This window comes from Elephas maximus, chromosome 15 (genome assembly GCF_024166365.1).
Source record: "Elephas maximus indicus isolate mEleMax1 chromosome 15, mEleMax1 primary haplotype, whole genome shotgun sequence".
Lineage (NCBI taxonomy): Eukaryota > Metazoa > Chordata > Mammalia > Proboscidea > Elephantidae > Elephas > Elephas maximus.
In genome coordinates, this window is record NC_064833.1 from 29,127,515 (window position 1) to 29,149,605 (window position 22,091).

The 22,091-nt window shown below is 33.4% G+C and overlaps 1 protein-coding gene across 3 annotated transcripts in view; it reads left to right on the forward strand.

The window, feature by feature from the left end:
• The window catches only part of CSMD3 (CUB and Sushi multiple domains 3), a 1,374,620-nt gene that overhangs the window by 185,717 nt on the left and 1,166,812 nt on the right, over nt 1-22,091 (forward strand). For all 3 annotated transcript variants that reach the window (XM_049854130.1, XM_049854131.1, XM_049854132.1), the window contains exon 3: nt 2,437-2,549. In XM_049854130.1, the coding sequence (XP_049710087.1) occupies nt 2,437-2,549 (113 nt within the window). The remainder of the gene's footprint in view (nt 1-2,436; nt 2,550-22,091) is intronic.

Sequence of the window (22,091 nt, forward strand, 5' to 3'; positions counted from 1 at the left end):
GAGTCTCTTCTGTCATCCGTTTTGGTCTTTTCTTTCCTTCCTGTCTTTTTAATGACATTTTTCTTTCTTCATGTGTGATGTCCATGATGTCTTCCCACAAACTGTCTGCTCTTGGGTAGTGTTCAATGCATCAAATCTATTCTTGAGATGGTCCCCAAATTCAGGTGCAATATACTCAAGGTCGTATTTTGTCTCTCGTGGACTTGTTTTAACTTTCTTCAGCTTCAACTTGTATTTGCATATGAGCAATTCATGATCTGTTTCCTCTGTCCCTGTTTCGATAGGCAATATTTAGCTTTTCCATTGTCTCTTTCCACAGATGTAGTGGATTTACATTCTGTGTTTTCCATCTGGTGAGGTCCACGTGAATACAGTCTTTTATGTTGTTGAAAAAAAAGGTATTTGCAATAAATAAGTCATTGATCTTGCAAAATTCTATCATGGGATCTCAGGCATTGTTTTTGTCACCAAGGCAATATTTTCTACCGATCCTTCTTTGTTTGCAACAACTGCACTCCAATTACTAGTAATTATCAATGCTTCTTGATTTCATGTTTGATCATTTTCAGACGACAAAAGTAGGTAGAAATCTTCAATTTCTTCATTTTTGGCATTAGTGGTTGATGTGTAAATTTGAGTAACGGTTGTGTTAACTAGTCTTCCATGTAGGTGTATGGATATTATCCCACCGCTGACAGCATTGTACTTCAGGATAGAGCTTGAAATGTTCTTTTTGACAATGAAGGTGACACCATACCTCTTCAATTTGTCATTCCCAGCATAGTAGACCATATGATTGTCTGATTCAAAATGGCCAATACCAGTCTGTTTCAGCTCACTAACGCCTAGGATACCAATCTTTATGTGTTCCATTTCATTTTGTATGATTTCCAGTCTTTCTAAATTCATGCTAGATACATTCCATGTTCTGGTTATTAAATGTTTACAGCTGTTTCTTCCTATTTTGAGTCGTGCCACATCAGGAAATGAAGGTCCCAAAAACTTTCCTCCATCTATGTCATTAAGTGTGACTCTACTTTGAGGCGGCAGCTCTTTCCAGTTATATTCTGAGTGTCTTCGGACCTGAGGGGCTGTCTTCTGGCACTATATCAGACAGTGTTCTGCTGCTATTCATAAGGTTTTCACTCACCATTTTTTTTCAGAAGTAGACTGTCAGGCCCTTTTTCCTAGTCTGTCTTAATCTGGAAGATCCACTGAAGCCTGTCTACCAAGGGTGACTCTGCTGGTATTTGAAATACTGGTTGCAAAACTTCCAGTATCACTGCAACATTCAGGCCACTACAGTATGACAAACTGACAGATGCTTGGTGGAAAAAATAAATAGTAATAAGTAGATATTTAAAAATTTTCTGTTTTATTGTCTAACGGAGTAAATATTGATATAGATCTCTTTGGAATTCTCAATAATTTTTAAAAGTGTAAAGGGAAACTGAAACAAAAGGAATGTGAGAACTGTTGCTTTACAGCAATGAAAATATATGGTAATCTCAATGTGGGTAAATTCTGCATACATAATGTGTATGTATAGCAACTATATAAAGAAAAATAGTGTGTTTTCATGTTAAACAATCCTTACTTACATATTCATAAGTAAAAGCAGTATAACAACAACATGGGAAAATAATATAAAAAAGGCAATTCATGGAAAAATTAAAATCATATATCGTCACTAGCTTTAGAAAAAATAGTACTCCAATAGTTTATTTTTCCACTTTATATTTACAGGTTTAGAAAACGTGTCAATTATAAATAAGCTTTTATACATTTCAATCTTGTATGTATAAATAATAAATTATGAACAGAATAGAAAACACATTATGGGCAAAAAATATCAGGGAAATCTTTATTATTTGAAATAAAAAGAAATTAATTTTCAACTATTAATTTTAATATAACGCTACAACTTCCTAATCTAATAAAACAAAATTACTACTCATTTATATTTATGTTTCAAGACTTCTTATTTAGATCGCATCTCTGGCTTCAATATTAAATTTCACTAAATGCTTCTTTTTATTATATTTTAGTCTATCAGGAAAACAACTTATTTGGTAAAACTTTCTTCAAAATGTTTAGCTGCTGAAATCAATACCAAAAATACACACTAACAGACTGTCACAACTTCTCATTATTTCCCAAGGTTTGAATTAATCAGTATTACTTATAGTTGATATATGTGATCAATAATATAAATAGCAATGCACATAAGCATAAAAAAACATAGGTATATCAATATATGTAAATTTTTAAATATTTACAATAGCTGCTTTTGATGAATGACTCCTAAACAAAATAACATTAAAAATATTAATACTTAGCAATATCTTCTTTTTTAGATATTGATAAAATGACTATTAACTCTCTTTTAGGTAAAATGCCTATAGCACTAACAATTAATTCCATTTATATTTTTAGGTTAACAGGATTCCATCTGCCACCACCAGTGACAAGTACCAAGTCTGTGTTCTCACTACGTTTGACCAGTGATTTTGCAGTTAGTGCTCATGGATTTAAAGTGTATTATGAAGGTAAGTGAAAACAATATAAAGGAAAACACTGCCCAGTTAAACCAAACTTCACCAAGTGTGGCAATGAAGAACAATCACCATGAAAGGAGATAAAGCTAGTCGTATTATCTTAAATCTTGTCCTCCAGAGATTCATCTTCTCATTAACCATTAATATATAATAACATGCTATACTCTGTTGGCTTTAATGTTTCATCTCAGTGTGCCTAGACACAATAAAAATTTTCCCTTAAATCCTCTCAGGAGATGAGAACATAAAATTAGGGATCAACAAAAGGGAATTAAATGTTAGAATAAGAGGAGAGTATATCTGATTTGTGATCCAGGTGTCAGAGATTTATGCTATTCTTCTTGCTGCTTTGCCTCGCTACCAGAAAATAAAACTAGGAATCTGCCTTCTCTAAACAGAGCTAAGAGAAAGAGTTCAGAAGGAGATTAAGTATTAATGCTTTCATTTCATAAAACCAGCATTTCCAGTACCACACATCCATAATCCCTTAACCACACAGTGGAAAACTATAAAAAACTCTTAAAACCAAAGTTGTTTTTGTTTCATTTTGTTTTCTGGAATTTTGGCACAAACTCATTTGGCATTAAAACCTGATGTTAACAAATGGGAGACCATTTATAATCTTTACTAATCCCACCGAGTATCAATACTCGTATGCTTCCCTAGAGAAACATTGTTTGATTACAGGGTGGTACCCTAGGCTCTTCAGGGAGTATTAAAATAAATAGAATCTGCATGTTTTATCTTACTAAAATGGGAAAATTGTGATTTCAAAAAAAAAAAAATATTCCTAAGGTTTTCAGATAGAGGTCATGGATTTGCCATTTCTTATTGAAGCAATTTGACGATAAAATTTCTTCACAGATTAGAGAAGAACCCCTTTCAGACCAATGGGGATACCATATCAAATTTTTTGCAAAGCTTCCCAGGACCATACTACCATAATAAATCACACCAGCTCTAATATAGTCTTAAGAGATACTCTACTACACTAACAGTGGTGGTTACTTTAAAACATATAATAATTCAAAATATGACATGTTTAAAGAACACACTAGAAAACAGTTATATTAAATACAATTTTTACAGTTTAAAGGTTAACAGTTTGCACGCAGTGAAAGTTTTCAGCTAGATGTTATTTCATCTAGCATTATCTTTCTCACAATAAAAAAAATTCTAGCTAAAATATTTCCATATTTTATATCCTAAGAATGTCATACTGCAGTAGTTTTGAACATTTTCTACCAAATTGATTTCTCAACTCTCTTTTGTCCAGCAAGTGAGGGTACATTCCCCTTTGTGATTGTTGTTGTTTGATAGTGTAATAGTTTACCTTGTGATAGTAATATTATTTTTCTAAAGAGATTCATAGTAGTCCCATATTTTTATCTTGACAATTTAATTCATAATTTAAAACACTACAAACAGAAAGGTTTAATTTTAAGTTTGATCTTCACAATATTGAAGAAGGAGTTAGTAATGCAATAGTTTTCCAATAAAGGCTGTTTAAAAGAAAACTTGCACTCTGTTCATTAAAGTGTAAAGATAAATTTAGGTCAGTTTATTCCTTCAGTAAGTACTGAAAATGCTATCATTTGGAAGGTGAATTGTGATGCTGGCATTTTTTTTTTTGGCTTGACTGTCATATTACATGAATTAATAACTAAAAAAAATTTCTGTTGTTTCTACATATGTAAATTTATATTTCTGACTTTTTTTTACAACATTAAATTTCTGTCTTTTCTGCTTCAGGGCAAATGGATGCATACATTTTCACAATATTTAAATGTATATTTGGGATGTCCTGACATAAATATAGGGTATTAAGTGCTTATGTGGTACTGAGGGATTGGACATTGTGCCACAGAACATCTTCAGATGTTGATTTGTGATGGGTATCTTTTACCATGTGTATTAGTTTTCTATTGTTACCATAACAGATGATCAAACATTTAAGAGCTCAAAACAATGAAAATATTTTCTTGCACAGTTCTGTATGCAAGAAGCCTGGGTAAGCTCTGCTGATTTCTCTGCTCAGGGCCTTATAAAGTAGAAATCAAGTTGTTGGCTGGCTAGGTTCTTCTCAGGAGGCTCTTGGGAAGAGTCCACTCTACAGCTTATTCTGGTCATTGGCAGGATTCAGTTTCTTGTAGTCGTGGGACTCAGGTCCCTGTTTTCTGGCTGGCTGTCAGCTGGGGGCTGCATTTAGCTTCTAGAGGCCTCTCTCTGATCTGTACATGTGAGCGTCTCTGAGTCAGCAAGGGCACATTGAATCCTTCTCACACTTGAGATCTCTATAACTTACTTCTGCTACAACTCTCTTCTGCCTTCTTTTATCACACATGGAAATCTCTGCTATTAAGGGCTCATGTGATTAGATTGAAATATATATATATATATAGGATACTCTCCCTATCCTAATGTCCTTATCCTTGGTTATATCTGCAGAATCGCTTTTACTGTGTAATGTGACATATTCAAAGATTCCTGATATATTGGGGGTGGGGGCATTGTTTGGTCTACCACATCGTTGTGCAACTCTATAAAACATGCTGGAGAGTGAGTAGCTACAAAACATTTATTTATATAACCGTGGTCATTGATACTCTAGAGGCCAGCCTGGTATATCACAAAGTCCATTAATCATGGCTTAGAATTTCAAAGGCCTCTGTTCTGGATCCAGATTTTCTTCCCATAGCTTCCTTAGACTACAACTCTGGGCCTTACCCATGCCACCAAAAATTGATCTACTAATCTGATCATTGGAAACCCTGGTGGCATAGTGGTTAAGTGCTACGGCTGCTAACCAAAGGGTCAGAGTTCGAATCTACCAGGTGCTCCTTGGAAACTCTATGGGGCTATTCTACTCTGTCCTATAGAGTCTCTATGAGTCAGAATCGACTCAATGGCACTGAGTTTGATTTGCTTGTGGCTTAATCTGATCAGCTCTTTTAATTTTATAATTTTATACCTGCAGGCCCCCCCTTTTTTAAATCTGATTCTACTATCTGAATTCCATTTATTTCACCTCCCTCTTCATATTCAATTAATACTATTTTCTTCATTCTTTAAATTTTCCTTTTTATATGTGTGTTAGAGGTTATGAAATTTTTATTACTAAATTTTATGCATTTATTGCTGTTTCTCAAATGGGACCACATACATCATTTTCATCTGGAGAATATGTTAAAATGTTGAATTCTTGGCTCACTTATGTATCTTGACTCAGAACCTGGGGTGGAGCCCTGTAATATGCATTGTAGTAAGAGATCCAGTGATTCTTATGCCTACTAAGAGTATAAGTACTAGTTAGCTACCTTTCTCTCCCCGGAAGAAACTAAACCAAACCATTGTATAAAGGAGATGTTAAGAAAAATATTTGTTGAATTTGTAGCAATATAAAGATAGGTATGCTAGTTGGAAAAGCTTCACTCTTAATACCTTTAATTATACTGACAATAAAGTTATGTCATTTTATATCTCTACTTTGATGGGGATTGTGGTGTACTGAATAAAAATGTAGGCTCTGGTATCTGCGTCGTTGGTTTGGTTCTTTTTCTCTGCCACTTAGCAGGTATATTTCTTTGGACAAGTAACTTAAAATGTATCTAAACCTCATTTTCTTCATCAGTAAAATTGAGGTAATAACTCTCCATACTTCGTAGTGTTTTGAGAAATAAGTAGCATAGTACACAGAGAGTGCCTAAAATATGTTCTGGAATTTAGAGAGCACTCAATAAATGTAGTTCATATGATGATAGTCAACCTCATGATGGTGATTGAAAAGGCATTACCTTCATGCATGGACATTTTGATTCTACAGGAAAAGATAGTGTATGTGTGTGTGCAAATTTAATTTTTATAATGCAGTTAATATTCTTTCTCAAAAAAGGTTACATTCTTTCAATAAACATAGCATTAAAATGAATTCATTTTGATGATTAGTTCTTTTCCCCAGAGAGTCGTTGACATGATTAGTAGCCCCCAAAGGTAAACCTATCAGATTTGTTTGCATAACATTTTTATATAGATAGGTAGGTAGATAGAAGTCAGACAGACAGATTTCTGAATATGATTGATAAAATAGTGTTTTATTTCTACAGTAGTTTCATTGTGGACCAGTAAAAGAAAGTTCACAAAATGGCATTGGTCCACAAACCAGTTCTTACCTATTTTTCCGGTATTAGTAAAATATTAAGAATGAATTATATGCTTTCTACCTCCATAGAACAGTACAGAGCATTTCGCAATATTGTTTATCATTACTTTTTCTGCCTTCCTCAAGTACTTCATATTAAATTTCATACAACATCCAATAATAGTAAAAAATCAAAGTGTTCATAATTTTCTCTTTGTAATAATTCCATGTTTGAAATTCTCTATAATGAAATTAATTGTGACATTAAAAAATCTTAAATCTTTATGTTCCACTTCTAAATATAGGGAAAATTTTCAATTTGTCTAATCTAACACAAAATGTTTAATAATTCTAATATATTACCAGTCTTCAAATTTGCTAATATTTTATATCACACGTTTCAGAAACCATGTGACTTCTAACAATTTGTATATTTATTTCTCTTGCCATTTGTCATCAAATTATAAAATGTGAAAATGATCCTAATAAAATATAAAAGCATAATTATAAATGTGTGTAAGCAGAAGTATTTATATTATCTACATCTGACATTTCCATGGCCAATCAGTTTAGAATACAACATAATATTACAGTAAAAATCTATCAGAAATCAGAAAACTCCACAAATGAGGCTCATTAAATCAATTTTATTAATGAGGGTGCTGAGAGAGATTGAAACAGCAATATTTATGTTAAGGAATTAGCTCATGTTATTGTGGGGACTGGCAAGTCCAAAATCAGTAGGTCAAGAAACAGTATGGAAACTGACAGTCTGAAGTCTGAAATTCTTAGGCCAGGCAGACTGGAAACTCCAGCAGGATATCTTTGTCAGAATTGCCTGAGGCAAATTTTTTTCCACCTGGAAACCTCAGTTTTTTGTTCTTAAAACCTTCAACTGTAGGCTGATATCCTCCTACCTTGTGGAGGGTAATCTGCCTTACTTAAGGTCAGTTGATTCAAATGTTAATCACTTGTAATTGTCTTCAGGGCAATATTTTACTAGTGTTTGGCCAAACAACTGGGTAGGCACCTTAGCATATCTAAACTGATACATAAAATTAATTTACACATCAGAGTAGTTATTGTGTTTCCAGTGAAGGTTTACACAGCAGTTAGATTCCCGCTCAACAATTTCTGCACAATTGTTCAGTGACTTTAATTACGTTTATCATTATGTGTGAACATGCTCAATATTTCCATTCTGCTTGTTCCATTTCCATAATTAGTTCCCTTGCCCCCTTACATGCTCATCTTTGTTTTAAAGTAATTGCTGCCCATTTGGTCTCATATAAATGATTTTTTAAAGGTGCACAGTACTCATGGGTGATGTTCTTTATTTTGTGAGCTAATCCATTAAATAGGTAAAAGGTGACATCAGGGATAGTTTTGGTAAAAGGTTTTAAGAGTATCTCAAGGTAATAGTCTCACGGAGTACTCCAACCTGTTTTTTGTTTTGTTTTGTTTTTCTTAGGAGTTTGAGGTTCTGTTCCACATTTTTCTCTCATTCTGTCCAGGACCATCTAGAGTTTCCCTGATTGGAATAGTGGGTAGTGATAGCCAGGCACCATCTAGTTTTTTTGGCTCCAGGGTCATGAGGCCGTGGTTAATGTGGACTGTTATTCCTGTAGACTAGTTTTTTCTTTAAGTCTTTGGTTTCCTTCTTTGTGTTTTGCTCTGGATGAATTAAGACCAATATTTGTATCCTCACTATAGCTTTTTGTGATAACATTTGATTATTTTAGTTGGTAAATAAAGAGGTGGGGGCAAGCAAAACTTCTGTTACTTGGCTTCTATGATGTCATAACAAAATTCAGTTGCTCAGGCTTGAGTACCTAACTTTCAGAACTAATTTCAAGAGATTTTTTTTTTAATTCATTAATAATATTATTCTACTTTTTTATTAGACTCACTTTTCAATTAGAAGAAAAAAGTATTAAAAATGTCTAAACAACAAAAACTAACTTAAAATATGGAAAGCAGATAATCAAAAAAGTATTTTTAAATGAACAAGTGGAATGAGAAAAATTCCAGATGTGTGATCATCAAGACAAGTTTGATGACTGCTAGGTGTTTTTTTGTTTTTGTTTTTTTATGTCCTAAAAGATGTATTATTAAACTGTTCCTTTTGAAGAGTCACTCAAAATAAAGAATATCTCTGTAATCTATATCTTTTATTAATCGTGGTTGTTTTGTAATCCTTTTTTTACTTATCTAAATTTTCCATTTATCTTGAATTACAGGGTTGTTAAAATGATTAAATTTCATGAAATGACTATTTCAGTAGCTTCTCAAAAAATAATTATTCAGTCCTTTATGCTTCCTTCAGGTCCTGCCTGTCCCTTTTGTAAAATACCATCATAAAACATACCTGTATTTTTATTTGGATCAAATCATATCATAGTAACGGGTAACTATTTGATTATGAAAATTCTATCCCTACCCTGCATACTTTTGCAACTCCTTGGAACTGAATTATCATGGAACTCTACTCAGTTTTTCCAGTGTAAATAATTGATAAATGTAGGTCAGTCTGTGGTCTTCGCAGAAGACATACTCTGTTGCCACAAATTTCCATTAGCTTACTTCAGCCCATTTATTTTAAAACTATTGAGGGTAATGTTCTTTTTTTTTTAAATTTTGGTCAAGATTAAGAGTTCTTAAGTATTTATTTGGAACACTTTTCTATGAAACATCTTGCATTGGAAGCAAGAAAAAACATTTTTCAGTTTCTATAACAGAGAAATTGTTATGTAATTAGAGATGTGTAAAAAGAGCACTAAATAGGAATCTCATAAATCAGTTGGTATGAAATACTGGTTAATGTTTTAATCAACAATACACATAATTTATATTGAAATAGGACATGATTTCCTAGGCGGTGCTTTATAAGGCAAGAAAGGGATTGAATTTATTAAGCTGAATATTATTGTGAATCTACCAAAAGGAAATGCTTAAATTTTGAAACTGAATATAAAATTAGAGAATTATAGATTTATCGGTATTAGTCTTCAGAAAACTCATTACCTTTTCAAAGTCATAATTTATTCATCACTTGGTGTTAAAACTTGAAATAGACACATTTCTGTATTTTTTAATTAATTATTAAATTTTTGTGCAAAGTTTTTCCCATTTGTATCTAGTACATTTCACAGAGCTTTGTTTTTATAAATTTTTTTCATGTAAATAAAAATAAGTCAATAAAAAACATGTTCTGTGAAGCAATAAATTCAGAAAATAATCATATAACCATTTCTCAAAATTTGTTCTGGGTACACCTGGTAGGATCTGTATGCTATGGAGCAAGCAGTGAGTAATATTTGTTTTTAGATCAACCCAACTGAATTCAGTTTATATTCTAGTTTCTGGCAGAAGTAGTTTTCTAACATGGAGTCCTTTTACACTTTACTTTCAAAGTTGTGTAATCATTCTTTATAGTTGAAAGGACATATGGTTAGATTATAGATATCTTACCATTTTAGGAATCATTTATTGTGGAAATAAAATATGATTCAAGCATAGTGAATCGTATATATATGTGTATGTGTTCGACGGCACTGGGTTTATGTGTATATGTATATATATGACACAAACCTATATGTGTGTGTGTGTGTGTATATATATGACAAAACCCGTTGCCATCAAGTCGATTCCAACTCATAGCTACCCTACAGGACAGAACAGAACCGCCTCATAGGAATTCTAAAGAGTGGCTGGTGGTTTTGAACTGCTGACCTTTTGGTTAGCAGCCAAACTCCTAATCGCTGTACCACCAGTGCTCAATATACATAGGGAACTATATATAGGGTCCTTGTAGGATTGCTATGAGTCAGAATCAAATCGATGGCATTGGATTTTATATGTATATATATATATATATGTATGTATACATGTTGTCAGTTGCTGTTGAGTTGGTTCCGACATAAAAACCCTATAAGACAGAGTAGAACTGCCCCAAAGGAGCGCCTGGTGGATTTGAACTGCAGACCTTTTGGTTAGCTACTGAGCTCTTAACCACTGTGCCACCAGGGCACTACATACATATATACATACACGTAATGTCTTCATGTAATGTCTGGGAGGAACACAATGAAAGTCTTTAGCATAAATCCAGTTAGCCAATTCATTTAGCAGGAGCAGATATAAAATATATAGCATTGAAAACCATTTCAAGCACAAGGTCGCTATGCCAAAATAACTCTTGAAGCATATGACTAAATAACTAAGACAATATAGGGATAAAATATTCACCTTTAACAAATATGCTGTTAATAAATTATTTCATTTTAATTCACAAATATTTAAGGAAATGGCTAATAACACTACTAAAAGGTAACAACTGAGTGATTTGTTTGTGCTAGTCCCAGAGCTAAGCATTTCACATGGATTTTCTCACCCCAGAAAATTACATGAAAAATTGTAATGAGCAAGATTTTAAATAAGCACTCTAATTAGTTTGTATAAAAATTTATTTAAATGTCATAGAGATGTAAACTATGCATTTTGGAGAGTTAATTTACGTCTAACCATAATTCCATGTGTATTTAAATAGGTATGTCCAAATCAAATTTTGTAGACATAATTGATAAATTACTGAAATACTTTGTATTAAAATAATTATGAAACTGAAAAAGCTAAAATATATTCTTGCACATATTGAGACCTTTATGCTCTTTATCCATTTTGCATACTTCACATACAGAAGAATATATTATTTATTTTGTATTTAGCTGTCACATATATCTATTAAAAATTTATCCTCAAGAACATCAAATTATTTTACCCTAAAAACCCATTGTTGTCAAGTGGATTCCTACTCAGAGTGACCCTATAGACAGAGTAGAACTGCCCCAATAGGGTTTCCAAGGAGCTGCTAGTGAATTCAAACTGCCAAACTTTAGGTTAGCAGCTGAACGCTTAACCACTAAAAAACCAATGGCACCATCAAATTATTTTAGTGATTATTAATTTTAGTGGTTACATTCAACTCCTAAGCTTTAAATATTTAAATTGTAGAGCCATGAAATTTAATAGAGAGTTTACAGTTTGGAATCAAGCCAGTTATGCTTATGGCAAGACAGTTGAATTGCAGCAAGAGAAATGTGAGTTATAAAATTACATACATTAGTTATTAGCAACAGGGATAGATTAGGTTTGAAAATAAAGTTAATGGATCTTCACTCTTAAATATTTTTTAAGAACAAATGACATGTCATATTTCAAATAATGCAATACAAGGAAATGTCATAGATGTAAGATATAACCATTTGCCTCTTTGATAAAATCCAAATATTTTTGCCTTTAGGTTTCCATAGAGCCAGCAGAATTAGGAATTGAAACATTCTATTCTAAGGTGACCCTCTAGCTAAGTCATGAGAGTCCTCTCTCCGTTTTAAGCATTTGGAATTTTTCAAAATCCCAATCCAGAGAATAGCACAAATCAGCCTTCTCTTGAATATTAGTTTCAGAATAGAGCTGAAAGAGATAATATAGTATCAAAATGAATATGTGGGTTTGCCTGGATAAACACAAGAATTTATTAATTTCTAACTTGTTTTACATCTATTACCCACCACCACCACCACCACCACCCATTGCCATCGAGTTGATCTATTACTCAGAAAGATGTAAATCAGTTTCACGGTATTTTCAACAAAGCTTTATGGTATTATCAATACTCTGAATGCTTTTAGAAATTAAGCAGTAATATTTTAAACATCCTTCACATTTCAACATAGCATAGCATATACAACCTCTAGAACTACCTAACTCTCCAGCTTTGATTCCAGCTAGCCTAATTTATGAAACAATCATATGAACATATATTTCTACCTGTACTATGCTATTTAAATGACTCGACCCCAGTGCAGCCTGATAGCTGAGAAGCTTTGTTGAGAATACAGTAAAACTGATTTATATCTTCCTGGGTAATAGATGTAAAACAGGTTAGAAATTAATAAGTTCTTGTGTATATCCAACTAAATCCACATATTCATTATAATACTATATTTATCTCTTTTAACTCTGCCTTGGAATGCTCTGAGACTATGTCTCACATGCTTTTTTGGACATGTTATCAGGAGGTATCATTTCCTGGAGAAGGACATACTGCCTGGTAAAGTCAGAGGGTCAGCAAAAAAGAGAAGACCCTTGATGAGATGGATTGACACAGCGGCTGCAACAATGGGCTTAAGCATAACAACGATTGTGAGGATGGCAAAGGACGGGGCAGTATTTCCTTCTGTTGCACATAGGGTTGCTATGAGTCAGAACTGACTCTATGGCAGAACAACAACATCCCAACTGATTCCGTCTCTTCTGCTCAGAAAACCATGTACACACACTTTTTGACTGGTCTATTTCATTCTTGTCCTCCCAGTTCCCAGACTTTGTGTAGGCTTTAATCATGTCTAGAATGTCATCTTTGGATCCCCAAGATTGAGCTTAGTGCTCAGTGGTCTTCCTCTCTGTGCTCAGATGTGTCCACACCTCGCCACATACTATATTCTATCATTTTGTTTTTCTCTCACATGCAAATCTGAGAAACTTGATAGAGAATGGGTTTTACCCATTTTGTATCCTTCTCTCCTATTTTAGCACATTACTGGCATAGAGTCGGCACTTGTTGTACTCAAGTGATACTTGCAAATCTAACAATTTGATCAGTAGTAAGGAAATATTGATATATATTTCACTTTTAAAGAATTAAAACTCCAGTCAATGTGCTCACTGGCGTACATGGGCTATGTTTAACCACTTAGAACTTGAGGTAATAGATATTTATGTTAAATGAATAAGGTTTAGGGCAATTTTTAGCATTTTATTTGAGGAAATTTATTTATATTTCTTATGGAGTATTTTTTTTTTTTTACTTAAAAATCATTACTTCCTGTGGAGAAAATAGTTTCTTTATGAAGTATTTAAAAAATACAAAATTGCTCATGTGACACGAGAAGAAAAATGGCTGAAAATGAAAAATTGCTAAAGTCAGTGACGTATGACCTAATTAATCTCTGGGCATCATATGGAAGTTGAGATGGCATAGAAGGTTTTATTTTATTCTCCTGAAAGATAATGATTAAACTTAGTATTTAATTTCATTTCACACTGAATTTTCTTCTTTCATGTATGTTGCTAAATGTGTCATATCTGTCATCTGCTACAGTTCATCATTTTGATATGAGTGTTAGAATGTTTAATTGAGACAGTGATTAATTCAAGATTCTAATTATATGTCAAAGATGTTTTTCTATTTTTCATGCATTCAGTGGCCATCCACTGTGATAAATTGTTTTAATTGATAGTATACAAGTAGTGATTTAAAAGTATGCTATGTACTCGTTTTAGAAACTATTTTGTAAATTTATCTTTATTTTCCCTTATTACTAAAATTTGGTAAGCTAGACAAAAATTAATTTTCTATTTATTATTTAATTCTAAATATTGTGGCATATCATAGAAAATCAAATTTTAAATTGTCCTTCCTTAAAAACATAATTATTTACTTATCATGACACCATTTAATATCTTAAGAATAGCTATAAGTAAAATTAAGTATGGTGATCATATATTTCAATAAAAGCAGTAAGCAGAAAATATCCATTTTGATCCAATATGTGTACATAATGTATCACATAAAAATATTTTTCTGCAGGAAGAAGTAATTATGTGATCGAATCACATTTTCAGTGTTGCATATATAATTCTAAGCTATAAGATTGATTTCAGTTATCACCCAAGTAGCAAATAGGACATCATTTATGAAATACATTCAGTATTCTGATTAAAATTATACTTTTCCTGTGTACTGTGATTTTCTATCTTGTCTGCAATATTCCTTAGCTTTTGTATATGCTTTTAATTACATTTTTTAAAGTGAGCTTGTGATGCAAAAAATGTGGGAAGATGCTATCAAAATCTCAATGAATTGAAGGCCATGGTGAGAAAAGAAGACCCCAAAAAAGGATGTTCTTCATTTGGTTATGGGTGGGAGGGTATGATTTTAGTCCTTGCAAAGCCACAGTCACAGGTTAAAGTAGATAGAAATAGTTGAAAAAAGCAAAATAATGTACGAAGCTAATCTGCAGCAATATGAATCAATAGTACATATTGAACAATGTATTGCTTTCTCATATAAGGAAATGTGAATTGAGATCAAGACACTGGATGAGTTTTCTGTATTATTCTGGGTAACTAAATGTTCATCATTATTACACTTTTCATTTAAGGAGTGCATTAATGATGGTATTTCCAAATATGTAGCTAAAATGGTTGGATGGTCATTATTAATCATTTTACTTCATATTCCTTTGCATTTATAATAAGTTCTTTATCTTTGCCTTTGAAGTCACTTATCAATATTTTTGGTTCTCCCGCTGTGCTTCCATTTGAAGACTTCATTTCACATTGCACAAACAGGTCTCTGACAGTGTGCTTTTTGGTAGTAACTATGGAGCACTCATTATGCTTCAGATAGTTCATTGTGGCTTTCCATTCAGACATGTCATAGTACTTAATTATCACTGATGTTGTTAGCTGCTATCAAGTTGGCCCTGACTTATGTCAACTCCATGGACAAAGCAAAACACTGCCCAGCCTTGCTCTGTACCCGTCATCAGTTGCAGCTCTGACCTTTGTGATCCACAAGTTTTTCATTAGCTGATATTCAGAAGTAGATCACCAGGCCTTTCGTCCTATTCCATCTAAGTCTGGAAGATCCACTGAAACCTATGCAACATCACAGCGATAAGCAGGCCTCCACTGAAACACAGATGGGAGCTGCGTTTGAGGTGCACTGGCCAGGAATCAAACCTGGGTCTCCCGAGAGGAAAGTAAAAATTCTACCACTGCACCACAACTGCCACCAATTAGTTTTCATAGAAATGTTTAAATTTTTTTTATTTTAAATTTTTTTTCACAAATTTATTATTTCCATCTGTAATAGTTCTCTATTTTTGTGAAACAAATTACCACAAATTTAAAGAGTTATATATACAGCACAAATTTATAATCTCACATTACTGTAGGTTAGACATCTGGACAAGGGTCAGCTTAGTTCTGAGCTCAGGTCTCCCGAGGTTGCAATCAGGATTTTGGTCAAAGCTGTCATTTATATCTAAGGCTTAAGGTCCTCTCCTAAGCTCACTGGTTGTTGGCAGAATTCATTTCCTTGCAGCTGTACGACTGAGGTCCCATTTTCTAATAGCTATCGGCAGGGAGTGCTTTTAGCTTTTAGAAGCTGCCTGTGGTTCCTTGCAATGCAGAGCTCATGGGCAGTTCATGACATGGCTTTCTTTTAGGCCAGATGAAACACATCTCACTAACTATACTTCCCTCTCCAAGCAGTTACTAAAGAGTCTTATATAACATAATTACAGGAGTGACTCCCCCTTAAAATTTTCCATATAATGTAACTGAATCAAGTGAGCAAATATCCCATCATACTCAGTCTCCAGGGGAGGTGATTATATAAGGTATGTATGCCGGAAGTGGTAATCTTAGAGGACATCTTAGAATTCAGCCTATGACATCAACTTGAGTAACTTATTTAGGTACAGGTTCAAAATGGGATATAAAATACATGTAGAGAAAGAACAGAAGATTAGAAGAGGCATTTATAATGAATCAAACTAAATGGGCCCCATTTTTCACCTAAAAAGTGATATAGTCAATGCATTCTTTGTATCTTTTTTTCCTCAATCTGAGTTCAGTAAATTGATTTCTTTTACGGTCATGGCATAGGTTAGATATAATTCAATCATAATCATGTATTTGTGCTTCACATAGCTTTATTTTTCAGGACACCTGCATTTTAACATGAATACTTTTTTTTTTTTTTTTAATAACATGCCTGTCTTATACAGTAATGGAAAAAATAAAAAAAGGCTGGGCATAGTGTCACAAGACCTAGTGCTCCATGTTGGCTTTACCGCTTTGAAACTGTAAGGCTCACTTCTCTATAATGTAAAATAGGTAATATAATACTGACTGTACAAGATTGTTTTGAAGATCAAGGGAGCTAATAGTGCAACAACCCCAGAGCAGTGCCTGACATGTAAGAAGCATTCATTAAATGTTAACTAATATTTCTTTTTCTTTTAGCCATATTATTGTCCGTATACAGTATGTATTTGGACATGTCATATAATCTTGCTGAATCTCCATTTTCTCAAAAGTGACACTGATATCTAGATATTTTTTATGTCTTTATTAAAGGGGAAACCCTGGTGGTGTAGTGGATAAGTGCTAGGACTGCTAACCATAGGGTCGGCAGTTTGAATCCGCCAGGCACTCTTTGGAAGCTCTATGGGGCAGTTCTACTCTGTCCTATAGGGTCACTATGAGTTGGAATCGACTCAGCGGCACTGGGTTTCATTTTTGGTTTGGGTTTATTAAAGGGGTTGTTAAAATAAGAAAATGGATGTGACAATTTACTGAAGGGATATTTGTATTGAAGGAGTTAGACAGTGACACCTTGGCTAGGTTTGCCCAATAAGCAATGTGCTGCCAATGGAGTAATCCATTTTAAGTTTGAACCAAAGGGAAAAATGACATTTTTCAGATACGCACACACACACACAGTTCAAGGGAAATAACCTGCTCAAGAGTTGCAGCTCTAATAGGTCAGTGCTAGAGAGAGAAATGAAGCATGAGACAATTGTTCCAATTGAAGTGAAAAGAGGGCATAATGGAAGAATGCCAAGTTTTGTGTAGAAATTAAAAAAAAAAAAACTTGTTATTTAAATACATTCTCTTAAGTGCATAAATAAAAATTCATAAGAACTTTATTGATAAGTATGAAAAAATTTTCTTTTTTTTTTTTATTGATAATTATGAGAGCCCTAAAGCAAGGAACAAACAACTTTGCATGGATGTTGTGCCTAAAGGAGATGAAATCTAGAACCCAAAGTAATAATTTAGCCAAACTATAACGGAGGGTTGCTATGAGTTGGAATCGACTCAACGGCAGTGGGTTTGGTTGGGTTTTATAACAATATTTTCTGTAGGCATTTTAATTAAACACAATTAAAAAAAAAAATTTTTTTTTTTTTTTTTTTTTTTATAACAGAGGGTCGCTATGAGTTGGAATCAACTTAACGGCAGTGGGTTTGGTTGGGTTTTATAACAGAATATTTTCTGTAGCCATTTTAATTAAACACAATTATTTGTTCTTTAGTGACAATAAGATAGCAGAAACTACTGACCCATCTATATATACTTTGTAGTTTGTATATCTACAGATTGACAAGAATCGTGAAGGTGCTGAGATTTTACCCTACTTCCTAGCTAACAAGTTAGCCTGCCACAGTTTCATGGTTGCTGGCAGAGGCTCAAGATTCCTGAGTTAGGAAAAAGAATATTATTGCACACAGAAACAGCAATAGCCAGAGTAGGCACATATGTGCTGGTTACCAGAGCCTCAATTCCAACAGGATGACAAGAAATAGCCCAGGTGACACCCACACACATACTATGCATTGCATTACAGGAGAGGAACTCTCAGCTTTAGTATCTGGAATCTTTTATAATAGACAGGAAGAAAGCCTGACATTTGCCGTAGTTGTTGTTGATGTCAGGGGCTGTTGAGTCGATTCCAACTCGTAGTGACACTATGTACAACAGAAAGAAACACTATCTGGTCCTGCGCCATTCTCATAATCATTGTTTTGCTGGATCCCACTGTTGTAGTTTCTATGGCAATTCATCTTGTTGAGGATCTTCCTCTTTTTCACTGACCCTTTAATTACCAAGCATGATGTCCTTCTCCAGGGACTGATACCTCCTGATAACATGTCCAAAGTATGTGAGATGAAGTCTCATCATCCTTGCTTCTAAGGGACATTTTGGCTGTATTTTCAATGCAGATTTGTTCATTCTTTGGCAAAAAAAAAAAAAGATTTTTTTTTTTTGGCAATCCATAGTATATTCAATATTCCTCGCCAACACCATAATTCAAAGGTGTCAATTCGTCTTTTTCTAAAAAAAAAAAAAAAAAAAAACTCATTGCTGTCAAGTGAATTTTGACTCGTAGTGAACCTATAAGACCGAGTAGAATTGCCCCTTAGGGTTCCCAAGGAGTTGCTGGTGGATTTGAACTGCTGACATTTTGGTTAGCAGCTGAACTCTTGAACACTACGTCACCACGGCTTCAATTTAAAATTCCAAATACAAGATACCCTTATGAAGATCTTAGGAAACCCTGGTGGCATAGTGGTTAAGAGCTATATCTGCTAACCAAGAGGTCAGAAGTTTGAATCCACCAGTCACTCCTTGGAAACTCTATGGGGCAGCTCTACTCTGTCCTATAGGGTTGCTATGAGTCAGAATCGACTCAATGGCAATAAGTTTGGGTTTTGATTATGAAGATCTTACAAATGGGAAGGAAATATCTAAATAAAACTTTAAGAATTTTAGTATCCATATTTAGTATTATTGTTTAAAAAGCTATTAATAAACTATAATGCTGTCTATATAATTTTTGATATTTTTTGAAAATTATATCATCAAAAATAATGAATGTTATTTTTCTTCTTTGTCAACCTTTATATTTAGAGGTGTTGGCTGAACTGTCTTTTTATAGTGTGGGTTACACCCACTGAATCATGATTTTATGAAGATTCGTTCATCTACACTTATTAGTAAGAATCAAGTTCTCATTTCATCTTCTTATACTATTTTTTGCTGGTTTTATATCAGAGTATAATACTAGCTCGATAATAAGTCGAATTTATTTTCTCAGAGTTTTGTGACAAAATAAATTCCAGATGATTGTAGACAATTAAATACAAAAATGAAATTACATAATTTCTAAAGAAATATGGGTGAATATTATCAAATCATGGGATAGGGAAAGCTTAGTAATATCAAAATTCTAAAGGAGAAAATGTCACTAAAAAAAAGATTGATGGATTAGACTAAACAAAAAGCGAAAGTTGCTGAAAGTAAAAAAAAGTAATTCTAAATTAAAAGGCAATGAAAATCTGAGTTGAAAATTTGCAACCTATAGGAAAAACTATCTATCTATCATCTGTCTATCTGTCTGTCTATGTATGTAAGTATGTATGTATCTATCATCTATCTATCTACCATCTATCTGTCTGTCTGTCTGTCTATCACCTAACTTACTATCACCCTTGATACAAAATTTATGAAGTGACAACTTGAAAATCTTCTAAAGAACTAAAAAAACAGGCCGAGAACATGTGAGAAAGTTTAGCTTTTTGAATGAAGTGTATAAATAAAAATAATGTTAACATTTTTCATTAATAAAATTACCAACAAATTTTCAAATGAATGACAAGAATAAAACACTGTTTCATATGCATCTGGTAGGAATATAAACTGATTACACTCTCAAAGATGAAAAGCATTGTTGATAATAAGTGTCAAAGGCAAACATGTCAATACTTTCAACATGGAAGCCATTTTTAGGTTGGAACAACTAAACATGATACAGTTGTGGAAATATCAAATAAGTGCTGTCATAAGATGAAATATTATACATTCATTAAAAGTAAAATTTTCAAATAAGTTTCATTGGCATGGGAAATTCTCTTTGTAAGGGTAAAATGAAATGTTATATTCATAAGATAAATATACAGCCATTATAAATCAAATTTTAAAAGAAATTTTACTGCATTGGAGAATGTTCACTTCAATGTTAAGTATGATGAACAGCTCACAAAACTAGATTCATAGTATGATTTAAAATTTGTAATTCTATGTGTGCAGTTATTCTGTATTTTGTTAAACAGATAAAAGCTTTTTGGAATGGGTAGTTTTAGTTTCATCTTTATAAACATTTTGAAAACTTTCCACAATCAGTATGATTACACCCTTTGTAATTGCATATATAAATATATGTGTATGTAGTTATTCTATGTCTTGTAAAACAGATAAAACATGAATAAATGGAAGTGAATGAACAATTTTTGATTAACATATTCTAAGTAATACACCCAGTGCAAGTGGTTTAAGATTGCCCCCTAACCCAAAGGTTGAATTCTCAAATCCACTCAGAGGCTGTATAGAAGAAGGGCTTGGCGGGACAGTTCTACTGTGTACTACACGGGGTTGCCATAAGTCAGGGCCGACTTGACAGCAGCTAACAACAAATAATAGTCCTAGAGAATAAAATAGAGGATGAAGGGGTTAATGAAGTTTTGTGGATATTATAGAGAATTTCTGGATAGTTTTGTTCGAGATTTATATTCTTACTTACAGCAAATTTTACTAAAAGTATTTTCCCCCTTAACTTAAATTTATCTCTCATATATTTTAGGCTTATACATATTTTGGACTCATGGATATCAGAAAATTACAGAGGATTTTCTTGAATTTAATAACCATGAAGAAGAAGTATGAGATCAAGGCAATTGAGCATAGATATGTGTTCATATGAGAGAATTATCAAATGAAAACTTTCAGATATGAGTGGATTAATGAGAGAAGAGGGAATTTATCTGTCTGTATATACAAAATTCTCCTGATCATGCAAGTTAAAGATTCATGATACTAAGTTAACAGATGCTGTGTTTTGATTTATGATGGATAGCACATAACCCTCTTGTAATATAAATAAGAATCCGTATTTCACTAATTTTGTAAATTCTGTTTATTTTTCTGTAATTTTTAAAGCAGATCCATCTGAGTGTAGTTTCAAATACTCCACATTATTGATTTAATTTAAGGAATTAGCCTGAAGATTGTTAGACTACTTTTATCTTTATTTTTTTTTAATTATGGTCCTTTTTTTTTTTTTTAATTTTTATTAAGATTCAAGTGAACATTTACCATTCCAATCAGTCTGTCACATGTAGGTTTACATACATCTTACTCCCTTCTCCCACTTGCTCTCCCCCTATTGAGTCAGCCCTTACAGTCTCCCGTTTCGTGCCAATTTTGCCATCTTCCGTCTCTCTCTATCTTCCCATACCCCCTCCAGTCAAGAGTTGCCAACACATTCTCCCTTGTCCACCTGATTTAATTAGCTCACTCTATCAGCATCTCTCTCCCCCCCGCTGACCAGTCCTTTTCATGCCTGATGAGTTGTCTTCGGGGATGGTTCCTGTCCTGTGCCATCAGAAGTTCTGGGGAGCATTGTCTCTGGGATTCCTCTAGTCGCAATCATACCATTAGGTGTGGTCTTTTAATGAGAATTTGGGGTCTGTATCCCATTGGTCTCCTGCTCCCTCAGGAGTTGTCTGTTGTGCTCCCTGACAGGACAGACATCGATTGTGGCTGGGCACCAACTAGTTCTTCTAGTCTCAGGATAATGTAGGTCTCTGGTTCATGTGGCCCTTTCTGTCTCTTGGGTTCTTAGTTGTCGTGTGACCTTGGTGTTCTTCCTTTGCCTTTGCTCCCGGTGGGTTGAGACCAATTAATGTATTTTAGATGGC